At 42.9% G+C, this 24048-nt stretch overlaps 1 protein-coding gene across 4 annotated transcripts in view; it reads right to left on the bottom strand.

Annotated features, from left to right (window-relative positions):
- LOC141726967 (ras GTPase-activating protein 1-like) overlaps positions 1–24048 on the bottom strand; it is a 190671-nt gene that overhangs the window by 44857 nt on the left and 121766 nt on the right. For all 4 annotated transcript variants that reach the window (XM_074532116.1, XM_074532115.1, XM_074532117.1 and 1 more), the window contains exons 20-22: positions 18183–18269; positions 12976–13043; positions 4515–4603 (exon numbers count right to left, since the gene is read on the bottom strand). In XM_074532116.1, coding sequence (XP_074388217.1) covers positions 4515–4603; positions 12976–13043; positions 18183–18269 — 244 coding nt within the window. The remainder of the gene's footprint in view (positions 1–4514; positions 4604–12975; positions 13044–18182; positions 18270–24048) is intronic.

The following is a 24048-nucleotide window of genomic DNA, read 5'->3' as shown; positions in this document are numbered from 1 at the left end:
TGAAAAGATTACACTTTTTTCTGCACCAGATGGATTCTGAAATTGTTGATATATGCATTGTGACATGAAATGTTACATTTCTGAAATAGTGAAAATAGACTTTTTTCATTGCAGCTATAAAATAAAAACTTTCAGAGGTAACAACATCAGCAGCATCAAGATCAGGACATAACTGCCCTCCTTTTTGTTCTTTCATTAATGTGTACATTCCAAGTTGTGAGTGTCAGACAAATGGCATTATAATGGCAGCCTGAAATTTCTTTTATTATATTTAAGTCAACAGATTTTTATTGTTCAACCATGTTGTGACTTGGGAACCAGAACAGACCAATTGTTGCTGCCATTCCTTTAGTGATGCAATAGAAAGTTTAGTAAAAGCTGAGGCTTTTAAAGGAAACTTGTAAAACTAATTTACAAAATTATGTCAAGCAGTATGAGAACAAGTACAAATAAAAGAGGTTTTTCAAAATGCTGTAACAACAGTGTTGGAGAATTTTGTTCAGACATGGCTTGAAGGAAAAAAGGCCATGAAAATATACAGCTGATGGAAAAGTAAAAGGCAGCTGTAAGCAGCTAATTCTCAAAGCCTGTTTCTGTAAAGAACAAGATTCTCAGGCACATTTATGTAAACGGCAGAAGTTCTCAGGTTGTTTTTAATAACAAGTAAATATCTTGTCCTTGGATAAAGTATGGGAAAGTAAAAGTAAGTTTTTAGAACCTTTCATATCAGGGTGAGAACACAAATCTTGGTTTCAATAACAAACCACAGGTATTGAAAACAAAAGGAGGGGTTGGTGTGTAATCTGTGACCTATGATGAGCTCGGATTTTGCAATATGTATGAGCTTAATTAACACTGTTATAAAAAGTGACTGATTGAATCAATAAATCGGAGTTCAATGCTGATCAATTAAGATGGGTTGTCTCCCTTCACTTTATCACAACAGAAAACACCAGTCTAAAGAATAAGTAAAGAAAAAGTGTGTGTGTGTGTGAGCCTCAGGTTGGTAGTTGTTAACATGTTTCTAAATTAAAATACTCTATATCCAGGCTGGAAGTTCAGTCCTAATTGGTCTCAATTTGAAAGTGTATTACTACAAAATTACAGAATTCACAGAATGACTAGGTTGGAAGAGACATTGAAGATCATTGAGTCCAACCCATGCCCTAACACCTCAACTAAATCATGTCACCGAGTTCCACATCCATTCTTTTCTTAAACACATCTAGGGATGGTGATTCCACCACCTCCCCAGGCAGACCATTCCAGAACTTTATCACCCTTTCTGTAAAAAACTTTTTCCTAATATTCAACCTATATTTCCCTTGATGCAGCTTGAGACTGTGTCCTCTTGTTCTGTCAGTTGCTGTCTGGTGAAAGAGACCAATGCCCACCTGACTACAACCACCTTTCAGGAAGTTGTAGAGAGTAATAAGGTCACCTCGGAGTCTCCTCCAGGCTTAACAACCCCAGCTCCCTCAGCCATTCCTCATAGGGCTTGTGTTCCAAGCCCCTCACCAACCTAGTTGCCTTCCTCTGGACGTGCTCAAGTGTCTCAACAGCCTTCCTAAACTGAGCGGCCAAGAACTGGACACAGTACTCAAGGTGCGGCCTCACCAGTGCCAAGTATAGGGCAAGGATGATCTTCCTGCTCCTGCTGGCCACACTATTTCTGATACAGGCCAGGATGCAGTTGGCCTTCTTGGCCACCAGGGCACACTGCTGGCTCATGTTCACTTGGCTGTCCATAAGCACCCCCAGGTCCTTTTCTTGCCTGAGCACTATCCAGCCACACTGTCCCCAGCCTATAGTGTTGCAGGGGATTATTGTGGCCAAAATGCAGGACTCGGCACTTGGATTTATTGAACTTCATCCTGTTAGACTCTGCCCATCCATTCAACCGTTCCAAGTCTCACTGCAGAGCCCTCCTACCTTCCAAGAGATTGACACATGATCCTAGCTTAGTGTCATCTGCAAACTTACTAATGAAAGACTCAATCCCCTCATCCATGTCATCAATAAAGATATAAAACAGAATTGGTCCCAGTACAGACCCCTCAGGGGTACCACTGGTGACTGGCCGCCTGCTGGATGCAGCACTGTTCACCACCACTCTCTGGGCCTGGACATATAGCATATAAAACAACATGGATGTGGAATGTATTTCAAGGTTCTATACAGAGACATACCTATATTACTGAAAGATGTTTCCCCATTTTGACATGAAATAATCAATGGAAATGCAAAAAGACTCCCATCATCTATTTCAGGCAAATGATTCATACTTCTTGAATAGATTTTTTCTAATCACAGCTTTCTACTCTAGCATTTCTCAGTTGTCTTTTTGATATGGAGATTCCTAAAGAAAATTTACTCATTCTAGCATCACATAAATGTTTTCTTTGTGGAGAGATGGCTGCCTGCCTCTCCTCTCCCACTTTTCCAACTCTAACACTCATCTTTTTGACTGGGGGAAGACAGTAAACATGGTGGTTTTGGATTTTAGCAAAACTTTTGATACTGTCTCTCACAGTATCTTTCTGGATAAAATGTCCAGTGTCGCAGACATTTTTTCATAGAAATCCTTTCTTTCACATTTGTCCATCTTCTGGGAAGCAGAGCCCCAGAAGAAGAATGTAAACAATTGTTATCAGCTGCTGTGAAATGTAGCAGGTGTCCCTGTGATTGGCTCATCTTCCATGTGTACCATTAAAGGCCAATCACAGGAGCAGCTCAGGGACAGATTCCCTAGACACAGAACTTTGTTATTCATTCTTTCTATTCTATTCTTAGCTTAGCAACTCTCTGCAACTTCTCTTCTTTTTCTTTTTAGTATAGTTATAATGTATTATATATCTTATATAAATAAATCAAGCCTTCTGATCAAGAAACAAGATTCTCGTCCTTCTCTCACCACAGTGACCGTCTAAGGTCACTGTAATAGTCCAGCACACAGCTAGAAAAGTCCATAATACATTAGATGAGCAATTGCCTAATGGGCCAGGTTCAAAGGATCATAGTAAATGGGGTTATAGTGAAATCAGGCTGGCAGTCAGTCATCAGTGAGGTTCCCCAGGGCTCAATTTTAGGGACAGTGGTCTTTAATGTTTTAATAAATGAACTGGACATGGGAATCAAACATTCATTAGGTTTGCTGATGATAAAGCAGGAGGAGCTGTGGACTCCATCAAGGGTAGAGAGGCCTTACAGACTGATCTGGATAGACTAGAGAGCTGGGCAATCACTAAGCATATGAAATTTAAAAGGGCAGGTGCTGGATTCTGCACCTGGGATGGGGTAATCTTTGCTATACATACAAATTGGGAGACAAAAGGTTGGAGAGCAGTCTCACAGAAAGGGACCTGGGGTCCTGGTTGAGGGCAAGTTGAATATGAATCTGCAGTGCCCTGGCAGTCAGGAGGGCCAACTGTGTCCCGGGGTGCATCAGGCAGAGCATCACCAGTTGGTCAAGGGAGGTGATTGTCCTGCTCTGCTCTGAACTGGTATGGTCCCACCTCAAGTACTGTGTGCAGTTTTGGGTGCCTCAATATAAAAAGGACATCAAACTATTAGAGGATGTCCAGAGGAGGGTAACCAAGACATTGAAAGACCTTGAAGGCAAAAGCGGCTGAGGTCACTTGGTTTGTTCAGCTTAGAAAAGGCTGAGGGGTGAGCTCATCATAGTCTACAACTTTCTCAAGGGGAGCAGTGAGATGCAGATCTCTTCTCTCTGGTGACTACCAATAGGACATGAGAAAATGGAATGAAGTTGCGTCACAGGTAGTTCAGACTGAACTTTAGGAAAACATTCTTAACTGAGAGGGTGGTCAGTCACTGGTACAGCCTCCCCAAGAAAGCAGTCATGGCACCAAGCCTATCACTTCAAGGACAATATGGGTGATACCCTTAGTCATATGATTTACTTTTAGGTAGTCCTGCAGGGAGCATGGAGTTGGACTTAATGATCATTATGGATCCCTTCCAATTTGAGATATTCTATGATTCTATGAATTCTAGAGTATGACTACTACCCTTTTTGACATCGACAAACAGAAAAAAAGAGTTCACATACTTCCACTGTTGTATTTGAAATTAATGTCTGAGTTTATCTGATCTCATAGCATAAAAATATGGTTACATCACACTATAATGCTTACTAGCATGGCCATAAATTTATCAGTTATTTTAGCATGTTGCTGCTGTTGTTCATACTTCCAGACTGAAAATCTTTATGGTAAGTACCAAATCATTCACATAGTTTCTAGATGACTCATTCTGAAATTATTGACTCCTCTTTCTAAATCACCCATACTAGCCATACTAGGTTAAAACAATACCCTGTTGAGCTCCAGCTAAAGAGGATAGAAAAAAAAAATGCAGGAATAAAGCTTCCTTGCTGATAAGACACCCAGGTCACACATCAAGATTTGCATAAGAATAATACAGACAAAATCTGTTTCTGTTAACATGAACATGGCAATCTTCTAGACCATTCTGTGTAAAATTATATTCACCTTAGCTCCAAATTCAACCAGATTTGCTAAATTCTGCACAGACTTGGCAACCAGCGTCAGTGTTCTTGCAGCAGTAGGGGAAGGAGAATCTGATAGGAATAGAAAGTAGAAAGTTACTGACCATTTAATTTAAAACCTCCAGTAGTCACAAGAAAATTCTCTTCCACAATTTGTTATCATGGAATTCAATACTTTAAATGCTGTAAGAGAACTGCATGTGAAAAAATTCTCATGATCAAGTAAACTTTTGCTGTTTTAGTAATTATGTCCACAATAAACATCAATATGCATATCTGATACTTAATTTAAGACAATTTATAGGGTGAAGACTTCAAAGTGAATTACCTCCCCTTAGTGTTAACCACTTCGCTTTCATCAATAAGGAGAGATGAATGGGAGAAGATATAGGTGAAAAAATAACAGTTTACTAAAGATAAAACAGCAACAACAAAGATAACAGCAATAACCACTAGATACAAAGGTGCTGAGTCACATGCTTCCCCCGGGAACAGAGAAAACAAGGTAGCAGAGAAGCCTCCTCCTCCTAAGATGGAGGCCACTGTGGCAGCCCATTGGCCCAGGGGACCAAGACAAGATGGCAGAGAAGCCACCTACTATGGATCACACAGTTGAGAGAGAACAAAGTAAAACAACACAGCAACCAAGCCTCTGCGGTTCCAGAACATTCCCCCCAAAACAGGAGAGCACGTCCAACCACTCCTTGGCACAGGGCAGGCAGTAGCAGTGAAGGTACTGTGAAATTCTCCAAAGCCCAGGATGAGCATGAGCTCCTGCGAGTTGACAAGCGGCAGACTAACAATCCATCAAGCAGCAAAGGTGTTGCAAAATCTGCTCCGAAACAGCTTCAGATTATGAAATGCAGCTTCTCAGGTTGCCCCATTACAGCAAGGAAGTATGTTAAAAAATTTGCTCCAAAAGAAAAAGAGACCACTTTGTTTGTTTTGGTTTGGTTTTTTTGGGGTTTTTTAAATGAAAAGTTCTAACAACCCTATATAAAGCCCATAAACTTACCTTAGTGAAAGTCAAGAATATTATCTGGACTTCTAAACAGGACTAACACTTAAAAGGGATTACACAAATATATGGATAACAACATAATTTACAGCTGAAGAAACAGTGGTCTCAATGCAGTCCCCAAATTAGAAAATAATATAATCTGAAGATTATATAAATAATAAAGAAATTATAGGAAAGATGTGTGCTAATGTCTTTACAAACAATTCCATGGGTGAAGGTATGGGTGTTCATGTCTTTGAAATGGGTCTTAATGTCTCTACCAACTTCAAGCCACAAGTTTGTTACAGAACCCAGACAGTTTGACTCCTGAAACAGACAAGTGGGTCTGCACAAGCCTGAGTTTCTGAACTTGTGAGGAAAATGACAGGTTCAAGGGGAAATATGTCATAGGTGGTTCATGAAGGCTGTACTTTCCTAGTACCTCAGCCAATGGGGAAAGGAAGAGGGCAACATGTGGCTGGGAGTTTGGGATAAAAGGAGGCTGAGTCCTCTAAAACATGAAGAGAGAAAACCCCACAGGCATGAGCACCAGTGGACTCTCTCCCTTTATTTGAATAAAGTTGCAGGACTCCTCTGTCTCCTTTATGGACACTGCTTTTTCATAGTGTGATTTTCCGTACAAGATGGGAGCTCTTGTCCGGAATCCTTCCAACATCTGGGACCGGCACATGGCAAGAAGAGCTGGAGGCGCACCTCACCCGCTTTTTAGGTGACAAGTTCCCTTTGATGCTGGCCAGCACTGGGCAATTGATTGGATTCCTGAGACTGTCCAGGAGACAGATGAGAGGCTGACCGGGGAGGTCCATGAAGAGCCCACAGGAAAGGACTGCTGGAAATGTCACAGGTGAGTACAATGGAAACTTTGAGGAGTAAAACATGGCAGGATGCCTAGAAGGGGTTGTAAAGGAAAGTTGAGAAAGGGTCTCGACTATAGGGATGGCGATCACAAAATACCTCCAAAGGGCCATTTGGCAGAATGTTGAGATGGTTTGCACATTTTCCCTGAGGTAGTTAAGGACATGGATGCCCAGAGGGTGCAGTAAGGGGAGTTGAGAAGAGGTCTCAGCAACAGGGGACAGATGGTGTTGGTTTGGGAAAGGATTGGTTGAAGGGGAGTATGGAGGAATATGGTTAAGGCAAATAGCAGTGGGACACTACATGATAAAAAAAGAATTGAGAAGCAGTGAGAATTGGGATGTTCTCTGCCTTATCTTCAAAATTTGCAATCTAATATAGGGCCGGCTGCAGGTCTTTTGTAGTCTTGGCTTCCAAGATAGGGAAGGCAGGGAGGTATTGTTCCTACACCCCCCACCTCTCCCCTGGTCATTATGGAGCCAGGGTGTAGGATTTGGGTTTGTCCGCTTACTACTTAGGACTTAAGGAGGTTTCTCTATGGTGAAGAGTGCTGAGGCCAGGCACAGAAGTGTGGGACCAGGAGCATGGGCTGGGGGCCTGTGGGGAGGTGTGGGGCTGGGCTGAAGCTGTGGGGAAGCCAGGGCTCAGCACCAGGTGACACCTGATGCCACCAACCCTACAGGCAGGGGTTGTAGTGGCCCTCCGGCCCCTATGAGGTTGCAGGACATCCTGTTCGCCTGCCTGTCCCTGTGGCACTGCCCACCTGCTGGGACCTGGTGCTTTACAGAGCCTCTGGTGCTGGGAAAGTGGACCAGGGACCTGGACGAGTGTGCTGAGGGGATGCATCTAGACACTGCAGCAGGACAGGGACTGTGGTGTACAGTGTAAGGTGGAGTGACTGTCTTTGGTGTACACCATGAGATACAATCCATCACCAAAGCCTGGCCTGATATAAGAACAGATTTTGTTTTGGTCCCCAGGGAGGTGAGTGATTTTGCAGAGTTTGGCAGTTGTGGGAGGGTGAGAGCCCACAGGGAATGGGACCATGGGTTGCAGAGGTGGCAGAGTGGGCCCTTGCAGGAGTTGGTTGGAAAGGCGCATCAGGTATATGTAAGAAGGGATGAGGAAAAGGTAAAGGTACAGCCAAGGATAATGGCACAGTTTTTAATCAATGTGCCATTTGTAAAAAAAAAAAAAAAAAAAGAGAACATTAGAAATGGATTGTTAAGGGTGCCAGGATCTCCTACTGTACTGGGGGCTCACCACACTGGAGCCCTTGCTAACATGCAGGGTGGGTCTGAACTGAGAAATGTGTTTCCTAGTAGACACGGGAGCCTTTCTGTCTACTTTGAATTTTATGCCAAAGAGGGTTTTTTTGATAATTCAGGGAGTAAGTGGGAAAGATGAGCCAGTGCTTTTTATTCAACCATTATTGGTCAATGTGTGAGATGGGTTTGAAAAGCATGAGTTTCTGTTTGATCGTAGTTGTGGTTGTGGTTTGCTAGGAGGGTATTTGATGACTGAGTTGTGTTATAGATGGGTGGTGCGGTAATTGGCTCTCACATATGAGGAATGGATATTATGTGTGTTACAAGAAGCTTTGTTAAGGATTAAAGTTCTTTTGACGTGTGACTGTTGTTGTAGGTTGTTTTTGGACCCCTTTTTGTCCTCCCTTTAATCCTCTCTTCTCCCCTCTGTATTGTTGCCACCAGACAACCCTAGTCGTCAGGGTTGTCAGAGACATGTGGAGGGAGGGTGTGTACACATGCCCCTTGCATGAGGCATCTGAGAATGGGGGAAGCTTGTTGCTGGGGGGACTTGGCATGACACCACCTCACCTCCAATCAAGTTGCAAGAAGGTCTCCACCAATGGATGGCAAAGAAGAGTCAACTGGCAGGCTTTGGGAGGGGCTAGGGATATAGAAGGAAGATGTTTGAATATGTATGACTGCTTATGAATATGTATTTGGCTGATGCAACACCAAGGGTATAAAAGGTGGAGCCGCCATTTTGTGGATGAGCCTCTGGTGGCTGGCCACACTCCCAGTGCTGTCCCTTTCACTTTGTGAATTATTTTTATTAGTTCTCAATAAAAGTTTTATAACTCATTCCCACTTGGGGTTTGAGTCATTTATAACAGTTGGGAATGTGGGTTAGTGTTGTGAAGGTTGATGGGGAGACTAGGGCTGTTGTGACACTGTGTAAATTAATTATCTGATAAAGCTTATGCTAAAATGAACCCAGAAGTGTTGTCAATCCCAGGGAAATATGGAAAACTGGATATGGAGCCTCTCCAAATTACTCTGAGGCAACCAGGACAAGTGGTGTCTAAGAGGTAATACCATATTTCAGGGAAAGGAAGGGGTTACAGCCTGTTATTGAGTTCCTGTTAAAGGCAGGTCTTTTGGAGCCATGTATGTTAGGTTTCCCTATAACATTTGTATCCTGTCAGTTATGAAATCAGATGGAACCTATAGAATGGTGCAGGATGTGAGAATAATGAGACTACTAAACTCAGGCACTCCATGGTCCCAGATCCTTATACCATCCTGAACAAGGTTTCCTCCTCACACTTCTACTATTCAGTACTTGATTTAAAAGATAATTTCTGGGGATGCCCAGTTACAAAGCATAGTAAACAGTATTTTGCCTTTGAGTGGGAACAAAGGGGAGAAGGGAAAATAATAAAGACATGGATGATCCTTCCACAGGGATACATGGAAGCACTGGTCATATTATTAAAAGATTTTACTCCGTCCTTGGGAATTAGGTTATCGCAGTATGTGAAGGACTTGCTCTTATGAGAACGGGAGGAGGTGGTAGGGGAAGCCACACTGAAATTACTTAATTTTGTGGCTGGAGGATGGGATCTTGGAGTGTCTGAAGGGAGGGCATAGGTGATGGAGTGAAAGGTTGAATGTTTGAGGCCTCTTTTGACTGAAGGCTTGTGGTGTGTTGGCCCAGAAAAGGTTCAGGGAATCTTGGAGGTGCCATTGCCCAGGACTGAAGGGGAGCTGTGACAATTTGTAGGATTAATAGGGTATTGCAGGACCTGGATTAAGGACTTTTTATTCTGTGACTTTTTAAATCCAGATAGCCCCAGTGTTGTGGTATGGACACCAGAAAGACAGCAAAACATTAGCCAGACTCATAAAAGGAATTGGAACTGTGTGTGGATGTTAAACAAGGCCGTGCCAAAGGAATTCTAGTGCTAAGATGTTTGGCCCATCGGTGAGGGGATGGCCCCATTGTTTGCTCTAAGGGTAACTGTGGCTCTGTTGTCTGCAGAATTGTGCAGCCACGGCTTTGATGGCAACTGATGGCAAGATTGTTAAAGTCTGGCATCAAGTTCTAAATGGATGACCAGCACTAGGCTGTTACAGTATGAAACCTGTTTAATAGAACAGGAGTATTTAGAATTTAGAAGCAGGGAAGGGTTTAACCTAGCCTCCTGTTTAACTGGTACAAAAGAAGGAGACCGAAAGGAAACTTGTGACTGTATCCAGGTAACAGATCTCCAGACCCGAGCTAGGGAAGATTTACTGGATATCTCTCGGCCAAATGAGGGAAAGGAGTTTATTGATGGATCTTCAAGAGTAATAGGAGGAAAATAAATTACTGGATATGCTATAGTAAAAGGAGGGGAATAAGAGGAGAAGCTACCACGCACATGGTCTGCACAGACCCCAGAATTGTATGCCTTAATAAAAGCCTGAAAATTGTATCAAGGAAAGGTGGTGAATATATTTACAGATTCAAAATATGCATATGGGGTGGTACATGCGTTTGGAAAACTGTCAGGAAAGAGGTCTGTTAACTTGCAGGGGTAAAACGTTCACTCATGAGAGCTCAATTACTTGCCTGTTGGAGGTGGTGATTTTACCAAGAGGTAGAAATAATACATGTTAGGGGATATTAGGCAGGGTACTCAGAAGAAGCAATAGGTAATCAACTGGCCAATGGAGAGGTTCAGAAAGCAGCACTTCTGCCAGAGGTCTCTGGGATCCTCCCTTTGCTCCCAGTGGCTCAGCTGTTGCTGGGGGGAGGGCGGAGTTGGTGGTGATATCTTTTCCATCAGAGGAGTTGGAGATAATTAAAAGTGGTGGAGCAAAAGAAAAAGGGGAGTATTACAATGGACAGTAAACAGCGGATGCCAGGAGCTTTGACCCTTCACATATTAAAACAACTCCATGGGGGGAGTCATTGGGGCTCTCGAGGATTGGCAGAGACCTTCCTCAAGATGTACTGCTTTGGGTCTTTTGGTTTTAGCAAAACGAGCTATTGAGGGGTACCTGGCTAAAGTTAATAGGAGATAATAACCTCCCATGGGAAGGTTTCTATGCTGGAACAGGGGAAGAGTGTGAGGAGTCCTCCTGAGGAATGGCAGAGAAAATGTGGACTGACCACAACCTCCATTCCCCTGTACCACTGGGAGGCAGGGGGAAGAGAAAATAGGGAGTTGTGGTTTCACCCCAGCCAGCAGCCAAGCCCCACACATCCTCGCTCGCTGGCCCCACCAGTGGGATTGTGGAGAAAATCAGAAGGTTAAAAAGTTTGAAAACTTGAGTTGAAATAAAGACCGTTTAATAGGGAAAGCCAAAGCCATGCATACAAGCAATGCAAAACAAGGAATTCATTCATCCCTTCCCATGGGCAGGCAGGTGCTCAGCCATCTCCAGAGAGCAGGGCTCCATCATGTGCAACGGTTACTTGGAAACACAAATGCCATCACTCCAAACATCCCCTCCCTTCTTCCTTCTTCCCTCAGCTTTAAATACCGAGCATGATGTCATATGGTCTAAAATATCCCTTTGGTCAGTTTGGGTCACCTGTCCCAACTGTGTCTCCTCCCAACCTCCCATGCACCCCCAACTTCCTCACCAGTGTGGCAGTATGAAAAGCAGAAAAGGCCTTGGCTGTGTGTAAGCACTGCTCAGCAACAGCAAAAATATCTCTGTATTATCAACACTGTGTTCAATACAAATTCAAAACACAGCCCCATATCAGCCACTGGAAAGAAAAACTCTACCCCAGCCAAAACCAGCACAGGAGTGAAGTTGAGCCTGGGAAGAAGGAAGGGGTAGAGGGAAGGTGTTTTAAGATTTGGTTTTATTTCTCATTACCCTACTCTGATTTGATTGGTAATATATTAATTCAATTTCCCTAAGCTGAGTCTGTTTTGACCATGACAGTAATTGCTGAATGATCTCCCTATCCTGATCTCAACTCATCAGCCTTCAGTTATATTTTCTCTCCCCTGTCCAGCTAATAAGGGGGAGTTATAGAGAGGCTTTGGTGGGTGCCTGGCATCCAGTAAAGGTCTACCCACCACAAAGGAATACAGCAAAACTTAAAACATGGAATTCCATCAACACAGCCTTATGTCTGGTACAACAGTAACATACATACTAGCTGTCGCATCTCTAAGACCTCAACTACATCCATAAGTTAAAATGCTCAGAAACAATTCTAGGTACTTAAGCCAACTGCAGTGGAATAATCTATGCCCACATCATTCACAACAAAGCCCCATGCCAACTTTTAGATATGATCCCTGATGCATGTCAACATCCAAAGCACATCTAAGAACCGTTTAGGAGAATGCTATCTGTTATCAGCCAGAACTGTACTGCAGATCAGTACTGCAATTTTGCAATCCTGTTCTAGCAAACGGGAATAGTCCCTGTCACTGCTTTATCTACTGATAGAGATGCACTCTACAAAAAGAGCATCAAAACCCAGGATCACGCTTTTGTAATGGGCCTGGCTAGGACAGAGTTGATTTTCTTCAAGGGCAGCTCATATGGAGCAGTTTTAGATTTTTGACCCAAATAGTACTGATAGCAGATTAATATTATAGCTTTTGCCAAATGATGTTTATACAGCATCAGGACTGCCTCTGTTTTTCACTCTGCTCCCCCGCAATGAATAGACTGAGGGTGAACAATAGGCTGGGATTAGACAGAACAGGGCAGGCATTTAAAGCCATGCTCAGCAATACAAGGGAAAAGAGGGAGGTTTTATGGGTGTCAGCCATCTTTTATTCAGGAATTGGCTGGGCATCAGTCTACACATGGGAGGTAATATGATTGCCTTTGCATCACTTGTTTAGTTCTATTAAATTTATCCTTTACTTATTAAACATTTAAATATTTTTGTTTGTTTTATTTTGACCCCCAAATTTTCCTCTTTTTATTTTTTCTTTCCTCTTCTCCCATTCTACTGAGGGTGAAGAGGAAAGTGAGCAAGTGACTGTGATGCTTTATCTGCCAAACAGGGTTAACCCAAAACAGTTTTCTTTATGAAACACTTTAACATTCACCTTCTCTTTGTTTTTGTTGTTTTTTGTTTTTGTTTTACTTTACAACAAGACATTGGGAATAAACATTGTCTAATCTTTAAGCCTGAGAACTCTATGCTGGCTGCCTTAGGGAGTAAGTAAATTCATTTATATGATTAACATGATTTCGCAGTGTTCTAATTACTTAATATTTTGCTAAATTAGGCACTAAAGCAAGTTTATGCCTATTATTATATAAAGTATGAATTCAGTCTGAAGCATAGTCACCTGAGATGATATTAAACATCCTTGGGTTCAGGATAGCAGGACAAATCAGTCGAAGAAAAACAAAGCCACTGAAATGGGAAAAAAACAGAATTTGTATTTTGCTCAATATTAAATCTATGATAAAATTATTGTAAAATTATGTAGTCTTTAGGCATTTAAGTCAGTGTGGAAATCTTTGTGACATGATAACCAGCCTGTGCTCCATGTTTATTAATTAAAAATGTCTTGTTATGATTTCAACTATGACAAAAAACAAAATAAAACCAGACATATTGATTTCTCAATAAAGGTGAACTTCTGAAAGTACCAGGGAAAAGCTTAACTGTAAAGCCATACTGAAATCTGCAGTCTAAGACCACATTGCCTTTAAAAAGGAGGAGCACTTCATCTCCTGCCTCCTACAAGTGTTACACTGTCTACTACCACAAGTAATTCATCCTACAGCCACTCATTTCCCCAAGCCAACATAAGGAGAGCAAGAGTGCACAGTAACAATGGAACCTCTCTTTTGGCAGCAACATGGCCTTAGTTCAGCTTGAACCAATCTATCTCCTAATAATAGTATGACAGTATCCGAGAAGAATAGTACTGGATCAGCTACTTTCTTCACAGAAGTAACTGCTGCTATCCAGACAATCTAGAAAGATAGGGAAAAATACTCAGTTTGACCGCAGAACTAGGAACTTATTAAACAGAAACCTAAATTGTTGTGTTGGTTTTGCACAGTCTGGTTCTTGGTAGCAGGGGCACCACAGAGGTGGCTTCTGTGAGAAGCTGCTTGAAGTTTCTACCATGTCAGGCAGAGCCAGTCCCTGATGGCTCCAAAGATAGATATGCTGCTGGCCAAGGCTGGGCCAATCAGAGGTGGTGGTAATGCCACTGTGATGACATATTTAAGAAGAAATCTAAACAAACTTTGTGGTGCTGTTTTAATTCTAGCTGAGAAGAGGAGGAGGTGAGAACATGTGAGAAGAACAACTCTGCAGACACCAAGGTCATTGAAGAAGGAGGGGGAGGAGGTGCTCCAGGAACTGGAGCCAAAATTCCTCTGCAGGCTGTGGTGAGGACCATGGTGAAGCAGGCTGTCCCCCTGCAGCCCATGGGGATCCCTGGGGGATGCAGAGATCCACCTGTAGCCCATGGCGGAGGAGCCCACACCGGAGCGGGCGAATGCCTCGAGGAGGTTGTGATCCAGTGGGAGATCCGTGGAGAGAGGGGCCCTACTCCCAGGCTGGAGCAGCCTGTCGTTGAAGGACTGCACCCTGTCAAAGAGTGACTCACACTGCAGCAGTTTGAGGCATACTGCTGTCCGTGGGATGTACTCATGTTGCATTAGTTTTGGGAGGACTATTACTATAGAGATGGAGCCACGTTGGAGAAGTTCGTGGAGAACTGTCTACTGTGGAAGGGACCCCATGGCACAGGAGGGGAATGACTCCTCTCCCTGAGCAGTGAGAGAAAGCACAGGTGATAAACTGCCCAAAACTCCACTCCCTGCCTCCCTGTGCAGTCAGTGGGAAGGAAGAAGGGGTTGGAGGGGAAGGAAAGATGTTTTGAAGGGCTTATTTTACTTCTCATTATCCTGCTCTGATTTTGTTAGTAATAAATTCACTTTATATCTCTAAGTTGAGCCTGTTTTGCCCTTGATGGCAATTGATGAGTGTTTTCCCATGGTCCTTATCAACTCATGAACCTCTCACAATATTTTCCCTCCTCTGTCCAGTTGCAGGGGAGGGTGAGTGAGCAGCTTTCATGGGTGCCTGGTGTCTGGCCAGTGCCAAACCACAATTGTCCTTCAGTTTAGCATGAGAAAAATCTAACTTTCTGTTGACAGTTAAAGCAAAATTAAAATAACATAACATAAAATAAAATAAAATATCCATTTCAGGTTAACCATAATTCTGGAAGATTGCTATAAAATGAAACAACATATGGACCAACTAAAGCAATCTAACTCACCTCTCATTTTGTTCAGCGTGAATGGACACTACCAGCCAACTGCTTTTCACTACAGCAATACCAAAGTTTGACCTCTTACAAAAGAGTGGAAGTCGACCTTGCATTACCTTGCTTATAAGTATACAGTGATGGCATTGCTCATTATTAATTGAAAGTGACACGTAGTAGTGAGGTTAACAAACCTTTCATGTGTCCAACACACTTGAATTCCAATATATACTGTTATAGAAGTCTCCTGTTTGTCCAAGAACCATGCATTATGGGTTGACAAAACACTCCTGGCCCAGTGTGAAACAAAAATATTTTCTATGAGATGAATTTAAAGCTATGAGGAAGTAAATAATTTTGAAGTCATGGCATGAACATCAGTTTCTCCTATAGATGGTGTATTGGTTTTGCACAGCCTGGTTTATGGTAGTGGGGGGGCCACAGAGAGATGGGTCCTGTGAGAAGCTGCTGGAAGCTTCCACCATGTCCAGCAGAGCCAGTCCCTGATGGCTCTAAAGATGGACATGCTGCTGGACAAAACTGGGACAATTAGAGAGGTTGGTAATGCCTCTGTGATGACATATTTAGGAAGAAAATCAAAACAAAGTACACACAGTTTTTCTTCAAGTCAGAGAAGAGGAGGAGGTAAGAACAGGTGAAGGAAAACAACATGGCAACACCAAGGTCAGTGACGAAGGAGGGGTAGGAGGTGCTCCAGGTGCTGGAGCCGAGATTCCTCTGCAGGCCGTGGTGAAGACCATGGTGAAGCAGGTTGTCCCCTTGCAGCGCATGGGGATCCACGGGGGATGCAGAGATCTACCCGCAGCCTGTGGGGGAGGCATCCATGCCAGAGCAGGTGAATGCCTGGAGGAGGCTGTGCTCCAGTGGAAGACCCAGTGGAGAGAGGGGGCCCTTGCTTCCAGGCTGGAGCAGCCTGTCCTTGGAGGACTGCACCCCGGGCAAAGAGAGACCCATGTTGCAGCAGTTCTGGGAGGACTGTTTGCCCGTGGGGGGAATTCATATTGCAGCAGGTGCAGTAGGACTGCTGGTTGTGAGAGTGGACCCATGCCAGAGAAGTTCACAGAGGACTGTCTCCCATAGGAGGGACCCCATGGCCTCACAGGGGAAGGACTCCTCTCCCAGAGCAGCAGAAGAAAATCTCAGTGGTGAACTGCCCAAAACCTGCATGCCCTGTCTCCCTGTGCTGTTGGTGGGAAGGAGGGAGGGTCTGGGGGAAAACGTGTTTTAAGGGCTTATTTTATTTCTCATTATCCTCCCCTGATTCTGTTAGTAATAAATTCACTTTGCAACTTTAAGTTGAGCCTGTTCTGCCCTTGCAATGTTTTCTCCCAGTCCTTATCTCATTCATGAACACTTTTTTCATTTTTTTTTCTCTCCTCTGCCCAGCTGTGGAAGGGGAGGGTGAACGAGTGACTCTTGTGGGTACCTGGCATTGGGCCAGCTTCAAACAACAACAGATGGTCTAAGGACAATTGAGGTATGAACCCAAGATGGACCTTGCAGACAGAAAATTTGCTGCTTCTTACACTAGTCAAGCTGACTAAATTAGGAATAAGTCAATACCTATGTATGGTCTTTTACAAAGAAACAGAAATGGCAGTACTTTCTGAATTTTACAGAAGACAAGCTACCCAGGCACTTAAAAACTATCCACCTGTCTTTGAATATGTAATTATTCCTGGACCAAAACCAGTGCAGTAAAAGAGAACATTCTTCACTGGAGGCTGCAAAAATCCCCACAAAACTCTACTCTAGAGACAAGTCACAAGTATCCACTTATGAAAAGAGAAAGGGACCCAATATTTATAGTATTCAGCAGAGATCCCAGAAAAATTCTCAGTGTAAGCTGTATCACTTAAGGAAAGCCACATGGTGCTCTCTGGAGATGGGAAGAAACAGGAAGACACATGGTATTTGCTTCTAAGTTCTATATGCGTGCAATAGACTAGCCCAAACACTTTTGATGAGAGCAGCCTCAATTTGAAGGCAAAACTCCGGCAGAACACTGTTGGTAGGCACTTTACTGAAGATTTTTCTTCATTAAAATCTTGAGTCACTATTGATAGGAACACTAAATGACAGGAAAAAAAGCATGGAAGGTACTGTACTAAGTACACTAACATTAACTGAAACTCTGGGGAAGGAAGGGTTCCCATATCTTCATTTCTGTCTCCAGCCACAGTGATAAACAAGAGCCAATGACAAATCATCTGGAAGACACTGTTCAATGGGAGATTAACCTCAGTAAACCAGATCAGTGCCAGATATTGGGTCTATTAGAAAGCTAGGCTTGCAAAAAAAAAAAAAAAAAAAAAAGTAATGTAAATGTAGAAAAGATGTGGCTTTAAAACCTTTAAATCTCCAGTAACGTTTAGAGCAAGTGTCAAGACCTCATTTTTGTCAAAAGGTGTTTTTTTTTTTACCTGCACTAGCAACTGGTAGTGTGAAAGAAAGAACAATTTATTCAATTGATTTATGAATGCAGACTGGAGTTTTTGTACTCGGTGCCAGTTCAAAGGAGTCAGGTTCAGTAGCTTGCAACATATTAATGAGACTCTGGAATGTTTTAACATGATTGGGCTGGAGCAGTGAAATAAAACTGGGACAGCATAAAAGTATGCATTTTCCAAAATGAATGCTGATTCCAAGTGATCAGCACAGGAAGCCTTCATTGAAGCAGAAAACTATATATTCCAGTGCAGAAAGTACCTCAATGAAATCTAATGACAGTCCAATCACCTTTCTGAGAAGTTATTAGTTTCCTTAACATGTTATGTCTGCACTTTAAAGGACACTTAGCATGTGTAAGATTTTTCCAGTAATTAACACACACTACATAAGAGTCCCTGGATAAGGCACAGTCTTCCCAGATGGCATGACAGGAACATAATCATTAGAGGATATAAAAGGTTAACTATCACTTTGAGAAAACTTCTCTTTCCCAAGATCTTAGATTAAATAAATTAACAAAATACAAGTAAATTAAAAGTCAAAGCTATTAAGTATAGCTATACCGACCTCTATACTAGACTGTTAGAAATTTTCCAACAACATGACTAAGAATCTAGCAGATCCTTGAGATATCATGCCCCAGTACCACAATAATTTTAATTATTCTTGCAATCTATATAAATACTAAAAACTGTTGTCGCTAAAAGAAAAAATTGATAAGCACACTGAAGCATGACAGTAATAAGACAAAAAAAATTATTTTCAGCATAAAATGACAAGTAACTTACCTAACAACTCTTGTTCTCATTGTCGTATTAGCTGGCCACTTGTTTTGAACAGACTTCTGCAAGCATCCATAAATATATCTCAATGTCCTGTAAAAATAATAACCGATGAATAATTTAATTTACAAATTTTAATGAGTAAAAATAGCTGGTCAGAAAGCATCTAGTCCAACTTCCTCCAATTCAGACATAAGCTGTAACTTAATTAGAAATCTGCTATAACAGTCCATTTACAAATGGCAAAGAAAGTCCTTGACTAATGCACTACTCTATTTGTGAAGGTAAAATTCTGATAAATCATGTATGCATTATATGTTTTATAATACTTTTTTCCTATTTCCCTAGTGTGAAAAATGCATGTATTTCATGATTGGCTTTTCGCAAATATTAATATTAATATGTGTTGTGTTAGAAAGTAATGCTGTATTAATTCTCTTAAGTAGTGTATTAAATATAGTTTTAGGTTACAAAAACTGTTAAAATAGAAACGATGCTATGTAAGATACTTTTTTAAAAGAAAGGACTTGCAGCAAGATAGCAGCCACAGGACACCTAAATCTTTCAGAGAAAAAGAATTTATTGCCTTCTTATCAGAAGAAACTAAATTCTTCCCGCCTCAAAGGTGCTGTTAGGATTCAAAGGAAGAAATTGACACTGACCAGACAGAATCCTGTATTTGAATGGAATTTATGCATCATGTATGAAGTATATGACTATGCAACAGGCTATTGCTTTCAAGGGTTAATCCTCTGTTAACGGGGGTCCTTTTTCGAGCTCGTGCTGCCCTGGAAAAGGTACCCGGATGTCCATAACTCTTTGTACTTGTTGTCTCATATTGTCCTAATTTAAATTGTCCAAATTATTATTGCTCCAATTGTATTACTATTTTTATAACAATTTTATTACTATTAAACTTTTAAAATTTTAAAAACAAGTGATTGGCGGTTTTCACACCTAGGTAGCATTTCAATATTTTTTTTTAAAGTTTGGTTTGCTGGCTTTTTTCCTTGATTTTTTTCCACTTTTAAACTGAATGAATAATAATTTGTGCATCCATAACTAGAGGTCAGGTTTTTAAAAGTAGTTATGTAATAGTCTTCTCCTATTAAAAAAATAGGAGCCCTCTGTTGTATTTCAGAAAATGTTGAGATGCACCATATACTTAACAGGATGAAGCTTTTAATACTAAGTATGCTAGTTTTATATTAATTGATTTTTGATGAAGAGGGAAAAAGTCAGCCACGGAAGTGATTCTCTGTGAGGAGCTGCTAGCAGCTTCCTCCGTGCCTGGCAAAACCAATTGCTGGCTAGCTCTCAGAATTGGCACACTGCTAAGCCAATTAGAAAAGCTGGAAACGCCTCTCTGATGACATTTAAGAACGAAAAAACCGCGGAAGTGCTCTAGCTCTCTGCAGAGAGGTGGGGGGGTAGGCCGGGCCCCCTTCCTGGTGGGGCCAGCTAGGGTCCCTTTCCAGCGGGGGCCGCGGCGGCCGTGCTGCGAGGGGCCATCCCAGCGCCGCGAGCAACCATGGGGCCAGGGCAGCGCCGTGCGGCTGCGCCTTTCTCGGAATAGCTCACAATGGACTTTATTTACTTAGCCGCTTTTAACCAGCCATGCTGCGGACAGAAAGACAAAAGCGGCGACAGCAGCTTTTCTTTTATCGGTGCGCCGCATGAAGAAAAGGCGTGGAGTGGAGCTGGCAGCCAGCGAGGCTTGCCCAGTGCCGGGGGAGACCATGTGACCAATAGAGAGAAGCACGGCGAGCAATTCCCCGATTGTGGAGCTTAGACAAGATCAACCTTTCAGCGCTGCAGAGCTCTATAAAAACTGTTTCAATTGATAGAACTTGAGAACAAAGGAACCTACAGATACCAATTCTCTCCCGAGTCAGAGAAAAGGAAAAAGTGAGGACATGTGAGGAGAAAAATATGGTGACACTAAGATCGGTGCAAAAGAAGGAGGGGGAGGAGGACGTGCTCTGAGCATCGGAGCTGAGATTCTTCTGCAAGCCATAGTGAGGACTATAATAAAACAAACTGTTTCCCTGTAATTCATTAAGTGCATGGGGGGGATGCAGCATTCACCTGCGGCCCATGAGAAAAAAGCACTCGTGCTGGAGTGTGTGGATGCTGAAAAGCTGTGATCTGGTGAGAGGCTTAAACAGAGAGAAAGAGAACCCTTGCTTTCAGAGATTAAGAAAGAGGACCCTTGCTTTTATGGTCTAGAACAGCTTGTCCTTAAAAACTGCACCCCATAGCTAAATGGCCTATGAAAATCAGTTGTGGGAAGACTGCAAGCCATGGGAGGGACTTCATGTTGCAAGCAGGTTCCAGGCAGACTGTTAGCTGTGAAAATTAAAACCACCTCGAAAAAGTGCACAGAAAACTTTCCCATAGGAAAGACCCCATGGCATAGCAAAAGAGACTCCACTCCTTAAGCAAATTAAAAAAAGACCTTAAGAAGTGGCAAACTAACTTAAATTCCCATATTTTGTCTCCCTGTGCTGTCGGTGGGAAAGAAAGAAGGGCTGGGGTGGGTGGGGGGTAAGGTATTCTAAAACTTTATTTTTGGTTCTCATTATCCTCTTCTAATTCTGTTAAGAATTTTTCCTGTATGTGTTTTAAAATTCTGAGCCTGTTTTGCCCTTAAAGTGTTTTCTCCTAATCTTTATCTCACACCATGAGTTTTCTTTCCCCCTCCTCTGCTTAACTAAAGCAGAAGAAAATTAGTAAACGATATTCATGGGTGCGCTGACATTTGGCCAGCATCAACCCATAACACTAACCTAGCTATCACTGACACAAAACTTTCTGTGCTGTTCTGTGATGGGTTGACAATGACCAGCAGCGAAGCCCCCACCCCGTCACATGCTCACTTCCCATTGTAATAGGTAACAATACATTTGTTCATTAATAGCTAGATAATTTAAATTATAAAACAATAGCTAAATAGCTCTTGTTTAGCAGGATACCTATGCAGCCACGTATGGGAAAACTTTTAAAGAATTGCTTGGGTTACAAACCCCCCCCCTTGTAACCAGATACAGCTACATCTGGTAACAATTACTAACCTCGCTAGAATTGCTTGGTCCGCAAAATTGCACCCCATAGATATAGGAGACTTTCTGAAACACATATGGTAACAATTATTAACCTTGCAAGAATTGCTTAGCTTGTAGAAATTTAGACTTATAGATATGCCTTATAAGGAAAGCGGCAAAAGAGGAAGACTTGGGGCCTTCATCCCACGACCACCAGAAGGCAGAAAAAAGACCCCTAGCAACCGGAGGAGCAAGCGCAGAAGACGGACCACGTCATCCAGGAATCCGGAGAAAAAGGACAATAAAAAGCAAACTTTGAAGGGGGAAAGGTGCGCGCCTAAGAGGAGCAGAGACTCCTGGCCACCCAGCGCTGAATCTTGCTTATTCTTGCTTGCATAATAATAAAGATAATTGTACGGTTCTTAAATTTGGTCGATTCAATTATCACAATTTGGTGCCGTGACTCGGATCCTGAGACAGGGTTGGTTTGAGAATTTGGGGGGGGCGCCCCCAACCCCTTTGGTGGCCCTGATCTTTTCAACCGACCCACTCCCCTGGACCGACGAACCTAAATTCGAAAATAAGCAAGGAAACACCGGTAACCCTGTAAACTTTGTGCACAAAGATCTGAGCGAAGACGCAGGACGCGTGAGTATATGGGTGAACCGCTCGGTTGGGGTTCGAATCCCAGGGCACAGTGAATGAGACGTCCAACTGAGGACGAAGCAAGAGGGACCCTCCAGTAGTGCGTTTCTCGTAGCCCGTGAGGGAGCGAGCCACGACCAAGAGGGGGGTGTGTGTGTGTGCGTGGAGGTGCCTTGGAAGATGGGGCAGAAGGAAAGCAAGCCTTCTGACCCCATGGGGGAGGGCCCCCGGTTATCCCCAATACCTAAGGATAGTCCGTTAGGATTAATGATTAAGTATTGGGATGATTTTCCCTCCAGAAAAGGGAAGGATAAAGCAAAAATGATAAATTATTGCATGGTAGTATGGGGAGGTAAGAAACTGGACTCAGGAAATAGATACTGGCCTGTTTTTGGATCCTACGAGGACTGGGTCTATCAAGCCCTGAACATCTATGTGAATTCCAAAGAGCCAGAAAACCTGGAGGAGAGTGCTTATGCTAAATTGTGGTTGGTAGGAAGTAATGAGCAAATAACTAGATTGCTCCCCCTTAAGGGAAGCCAAGGGGAGGAAGATAGAAAGAAAAAGTCCCGAGTAGAGGAAAATATTTCTATTTATCCTCCCCCATATATACCACCACCAGCCTCAGCCCCCCCTGTATCCCTTCCAAACATTCCTCCGGCATCAGCCCCTGATAAACAGCAGGTCACGGACTCCCCGGATTACAGGAGGCGTACTCAGAGTCAGATGAGGACAGTAATTGAGGAAGGAGAGAACAGTGGGTTGTTCCCTCTTAGGGAGATAGCATTAGGAGGACCTCAAGCTGGGATGGGGTTTGTCACTGTCCCCTTAAACTCAGGAGATGTCCGTGAGTTTAAGAAAGAGATGGGAAAATTATTAGAAGACCCTATAGGAGTAGCAGAAAGGGTGGATCAGTTCCTGGGACCAAATATATATTCTTGGGTAGAGATATAGTCCATTCTAGGCATACTATTTACAACAGACGAGAGAGGGATGATTAGAAGGGCAGGAATGAGAATTTGGGACGCCCAGCATGTTCAAGGTTCTGCGACTGATGTCAAATGGCCCTTGCAAAATCCCAATTGGAATAATCAGGACCCCAACCATCGTGGTCATATGCAGGACTTAAGAACTATTATAATCCAGGGCATACGAGAGGCTGTGCCCCGAAGACAAAATATAAGCAAGGCATTCAGAGAGTGCCAAGGAAAGGATGAGACCCCCACTGAATGGCTGGAAAGATTAAGGAAGATTTTTCAGTTATACTCAGGGGTGGATCCAGAGACGCCTATGGGGCAAGCACTCCTGAAATCACAGTTTGTAGCTAAATCGTGGGAGGATGTTCGAAAGAAATTACAAAAGTTAGAGGATTGGCAGGACAGAGGACTTGATGAATTGCTTAGGGAGGCTCAGAAAGTATATGTTAGACGGGAGGAAGAAGCACATAAAAGGCAAGTTTGGATGATGGTGGCAGCAGTCAGGGAGGGACAGCGAAACAACCCTCTGCCACGTGAAAGAAATGACATGAGGAGGGGTCCCCAGGATTTAGGAGGGCCCCAAGGGGGGGAGAGAAGGAACGGTGTGCTACTACTGTGGTGGGAAAGGGCACATGAAGAGGGAATGTCGAAAGAGGCTTAGGGATGAGAAAATGTTTAAAGAGGATTAGGGGGGTCAAGGGCTCTATTTATTGGGGACTCAAATGTCATCAGAGCCCTTGGTAAAACTTAAAGTGGGTCCCCAGCAAACCCCCATAACCTTCCTTGTAGACACGGGGGCCGAGAGATCAACAGTTCAGTCTTTGCCCCCCGGGATGTAAGATTTCGCCTTCAACAGTACAGGTTATTGGGGCAAAAGGGGAACCCTTCAAGGTTCCTGTAATTAAAGATGTCTTAATAGAATCAGAGAAAAAAATAGGGGTAGGATCCCTGCTACTAGTTCCTGAAGCCGATTACAATTTATTAGGTAGAGATTTAATGGTGGAATTAGGAATAAATATAAATATTGAAGAAAAACAGTTGAAAGTCAGACTGTGCCCCCTATGGGCCACTGATGAGGAGAAGATAAACCCAGAGGTTTGGTATACCCCTGACACAGCAGGGAGACTGAATATAGAGCCTTTCACAGTCATCATCCAAAACCCGGAAATCCCGGTGAGGATAAAACAATATCCCATGTCAGACGAT

The sequence above is a fragment of the Zonotrichia albicollis genome, chromosome W, assembly GCF_047830755.1.
Source record: "Zonotrichia albicollis isolate bZonAlb1 chromosome W, bZonAlb1.hap1, whole genome shotgun sequence".
Taxonomy (NCBI): Eukaryota; Metazoa; Chordata; class Aves; order Passeriformes; family Passerellidae; genus Zonotrichia; species Zonotrichia albicollis.
The sequence above is the reverse complement of the archived record's forward strand: the minus strand, read 5'-3'. Positions and strand labels throughout refer to the sequence as shown.